The sequence below is a fragment of the Nicotiana tabacum genome, chromosome 10, assembly GCF_000715075.1.
Source record: "Nicotiana tabacum cultivar K326 chromosome 10, ASM71507v2, whole genome shotgun sequence".
NCBI classification, from domain to species: domain Eukaryota; kingdom Viridiplantae; phylum Streptophyta; class Magnoliopsida; order Solanales; family Solanaceae; genus Nicotiana; species Nicotiana tabacum.
Genome location: NC_134089.1, coordinates 166,990,010 through 166,994,064, shown reverse-complemented (window position 1 = coordinate 166,994,064; position 4,055 = coordinate 166,990,010). Strand labels below are relative to the sequence as shown.

The 4,055-nt window shown below is 33.6% G+C and overlaps 1 protein-coding gene across 1 annotated transcript; it reads right to left on the bottom strand.

Moving 5' to 3' along the window:
• Positions 1 to 371: 371 nt before the first annotated feature.
• On the bottom strand, positions 372 to 3,773 carry LOC107774428 (growth-regulating factor 1-like). Its single transcript, XM_016593954.2, has 4 exons — positions 3,489 to 3,773; positions 2,173 to 2,614; positions 1,185 to 1,639; positions 372 to 697 (listed from the first exon to the last, which is right to left on the bottom strand). Exons 1-4 carry the CDS (start codon positions 3,676 to 3,678, stop codon positions 690 to 692), a joined length of 1,095 nt encoding a protein of 364 aa, XP_016449440.1. The 5' UTR covers positions 3,679 to 3,773; the 3' UTR covers positions 372 to 689.
• Between the last annotated feature and the right edge of the window lie 282 nt (positions 3,774 to 4,055).

Below are 4,055 nucleotides of genomic sequence, written 5' to 3'. Positions count from 1 at the left end.
CTATCAAATCATTTGAATGAGATGGACATCATATCAATTAGTTATCTCGGAAGTGTTATCCCATCCTTCCATTTCCATTGAGATAAAAATAACACTACAATTCCAAGACAACTGTCCCGATATTAGTTATACCGTAACTTTATCGCAATCAAACATAAAATAAATTCATCTCAAATTTAATTCCACAATTAATTATTTCTTATCACTAGTACCAAATGCCATAAGTAGAAAACAAAACAAAAAACTGTGGATCAGCACTAGTTCAATAGTAATTAAGCAAAAGTTTAAAGTAGTCGTTGAAAGCAACACCAGAAAAAGACCAGAAGAAGATATTTAACACGTCATATAGACTCATAAAAACATCCCAACATGTGGCAAAAATAGCAGAAACCTGAGTCAGCTCAACGAATTCAAACATAACAAATACAATAGTAGTAGTAATGTTAGGGAGGGGAAAGGAATACAATGCTGCTGACAACCAAATATTACCATGTGAAATAGCTCAGTTAGCCAAACACCACATACTTGTAATTTAAAGTACTACTACACTTATATAAATAAGAAAAAAAAAAACAGTTTTTTCAGAACACACAACACATGGTATACGGAAAGTTACATCAGAAAAAGCACCGCCCCACCACCATTGAAGTAGTTAGTACTCTTTTGGCCACTTCTTTGATTCACAAAGCTCATTTCTCTGCAAAAACAAAGATAAACTATTCTGGTCAAAACAGAAATGTTTTGGCCATAACCATGTAAAAGTTGACATAAAAAATAAAAAACCTGATACACGAAGAATCTTGTATTCATACAGGGTTGGGAAAGGGCAACAGTCTATCCTAATGCAACTATTAATGGCTGCTTCCACGGCTCGAACACGTGACATAGAGCGTGTTTGGATTGACTTTTAAGCTGGTCAAATCGGCTTTTAAGCTCTTTTTAGCTTCTTTTTTTCCAATGTTAGGCAAAGTTTTAAAAGTGTTTAAAACAAGCCAAAAACAATAAGCAAGGTAACCCCAACTTATTGTTTTTTGGCTTAAAAGCTATTTTTGATGAAATCCCACTTTTTTAAGCCAATCCAAACGAGATCTTATAGATTATACGAAAACAACTTTACAATTGCTCCAAGGCTCCCTCAGACCACGTAAAAGTTATCAAATGAAAAAGAAATCTTGATAATTTACCATTAGTAGTGATGAAGAAGTCATGTGAGGGATTTGGTATTGAAATTGAGAGTTGAGTTTTGGAAAGGCCTGAAAATTTATCCTCAGAATCAAGCCAAGAATCTTTGTTGTCTTTTGGCCATTCATCAAAAAAATGGTGCATTACTTTCTTAGGCTGGTGCTGCTGATCTTCTGTCTCTAATTTTATACTTTTGGCATCATTATAATACTGATGATGATGATCTTTTGATGATTCATTTAAGCTTTGAAGTTGTAAGTAAGAAGAAGCTGAGTGTCCTGTATTCTGTGATAGAGAGTAAGTCCTCTGTTTCATTGGTGAAGCCATTGTTAATGGAGATAATTGCCAAGTATCATCCACTGAATTTGAACCACATGTACTTCTCACTGTCCCTGAAGTTTCTGAGAAGAAAATATGCTCATCTACATCCTCCTTCATTCCATCTCCATATCCATTTCTGTAAACCATAATTTAACCAAAAACCTCAAGTTTATACATAAATAAATCAAGTACTATGTACTTTCTTTCATTTTGTGTGACACTCCTCCTAAAGGAATGATACTTTTCTTTAAAAATTTTGTTTTGCTCTTAATGATATATTTTTATGGGCACTACATGTCATGGCTTTAAGTAGTGGCGTAAACACATACATTGAAGGGTGATCATCTGAACACTTACTACTATTTATATAAAAACTTATATTATATATATATCAAAAGTTATTTTTTATATGAGTATTAAATCTTGAACACCCAAATTCCCTGCTTCACCTTGGCTTTAAAATTACAAATCTTAAAAAAATAGTTTTTCTTGAACTTCATACAAAGTCAATCGATGCCATATAAATTTAACAATTTGACAAATTAAAAATGTACATAATGTTATGGCCGAAAAATCACAAATTTCAAAAATCATTTTTTTTTACTTAACTCTACACCAAGTCAAACCACGTCACATGACAAATTAAAGATGTCAAGTCAGAAGTTAAACCTGGAGTAAGCAGAAGATTCCAAACCAATGGCAGCAGGGGATGGTCTAGAGGAAGAAGAATGAGGATAAAGGAAAGGATATTGGTGGGGTTCATGAGTTGATGACAAATAAGAAAAAGAGTGAAGGGAAGAAGTGGGGCTAGAAGAGGAAATATTGTTTGTGTTTTTGTTGATTGATGAGATGGAAATTGCTGTTGGAGCTGTAGTATTAGTAGCAGTAGAAATAGGTCTTGTTGTTGTTGATGTGTTAGTTGATGTTGTTGTCATAATTTCCACAGGCTTTCTTGAACGGTTTCTGCCTCTGTGCATGTGTCTTTCACAGTATTTGGAATCTGGATAAGCTTCTTTTGAACATCTCCATTTTTTACCATCTGTTCTTCTACATCTCCCTGGCTCTGGATCTATTTTCTTCCCAAATCCCATTTGAAAACAGTTCCATCCAACTACACCAACAACAAAAAAAATCAATTTTTATAAAAAAAGATGATCTAACACAAGTGCATATTTCAACATTTCATGCATAAAGATCTCATCTTTGACTTATTTTTGGGAGTCTAAAAAATCCAGTGTTTATACGCCTACATACAAAAAGATACTGCTCCCTCCATCCCAATATATGTGACACTCTTTCTCGCCAGGCCAAGTCAAACACTACCACACAGGATGGAGGGAGTACATACTTCAAGATTTCATGCATAAAGATCTTTACTTTGAGTTATTTTTTGGGAGTAAACTAAAAAATTCCAATCTTTTGGCACCTATATACAAAAAGATGCTACCCCTCCATCCCAATATATGTGTCACTCTTTCTCTTCGTGCTGAGTCAAACACCGCAATATAGGATGGAGGGAGTACATATTTCAAGAATTATATGCATAAAGATCTTTACTTTGACTCATTCTTGTGAGTAAACTGAAACAAAACCCAATCTTTACAAATAATGACCAAACACAACATAACAGAAACATATATGTACCCCTGTATACAGAAAGATGCAACAAATTTTCGATCCGCTCCAATCTATGTGGCACTCTTTCTTTCTGTGTGGAGTCAAGCACTGAAACAAAGGACGGAGGGAGTACATATTTCAAGAACTGTATGCATAAAGATCTTTACATTACTTTGACTCATTCTTGTGAGCAACATTTAAAAAGTCCAATCTTTACAAATAATGTCCAAACACAACACAACAGAAACATATATGTATAGAGAAAGATGCAACATATTGGTACAAGATTTTATGCATAAAGATCAATACTTTGACTTGTTTTTGTGAGAATTTTGAAATAATGAAATAGGGTGAAGAAAGAAGAGTACTGTGGTGAGGTTGGTGGAGAACGAGCTTTGACGAAAGGGAAGAATCCATGCTTCTTCTGATAGTATAAAGAAGATCAGGTGGAACAGGCATTCCAGAAACCATGTACTTGTAAATAAGAGCTTGATGTTCAAGTTCTTGCCATTGATTTGCTGTGAATGGAAATCGACTTCTTGCTGCAGTACTCATCATTGATCACAAATATCACTAAATATTTGAGAAGAGAAAAGGAGAGTGGTGTACTGAATAAAAGGAGCTCTTTTGGGAAGAGAATATATAGTATAGTAGGCAAGGCAATACTAACCCACTGTCCATATTTATTTGACACACTTCATTTTTCGATATTTAAATTTCTTAATTTTAATAGTGTATTTGATACTCTTATATTTTTAAAATCTATTTTGAAAATATTTTTCTCGACTCACTATTGAAAATAATTTATTTATCTTTCATAAGGTTAGGGTAAAATCTTCGTATACTCTATGCTCCACAGACTCCTCTTATAAGATCACACTAAATATGTTATTATTATTATTGTTGAAATAACAATAACAAACCTAGTGTATTGC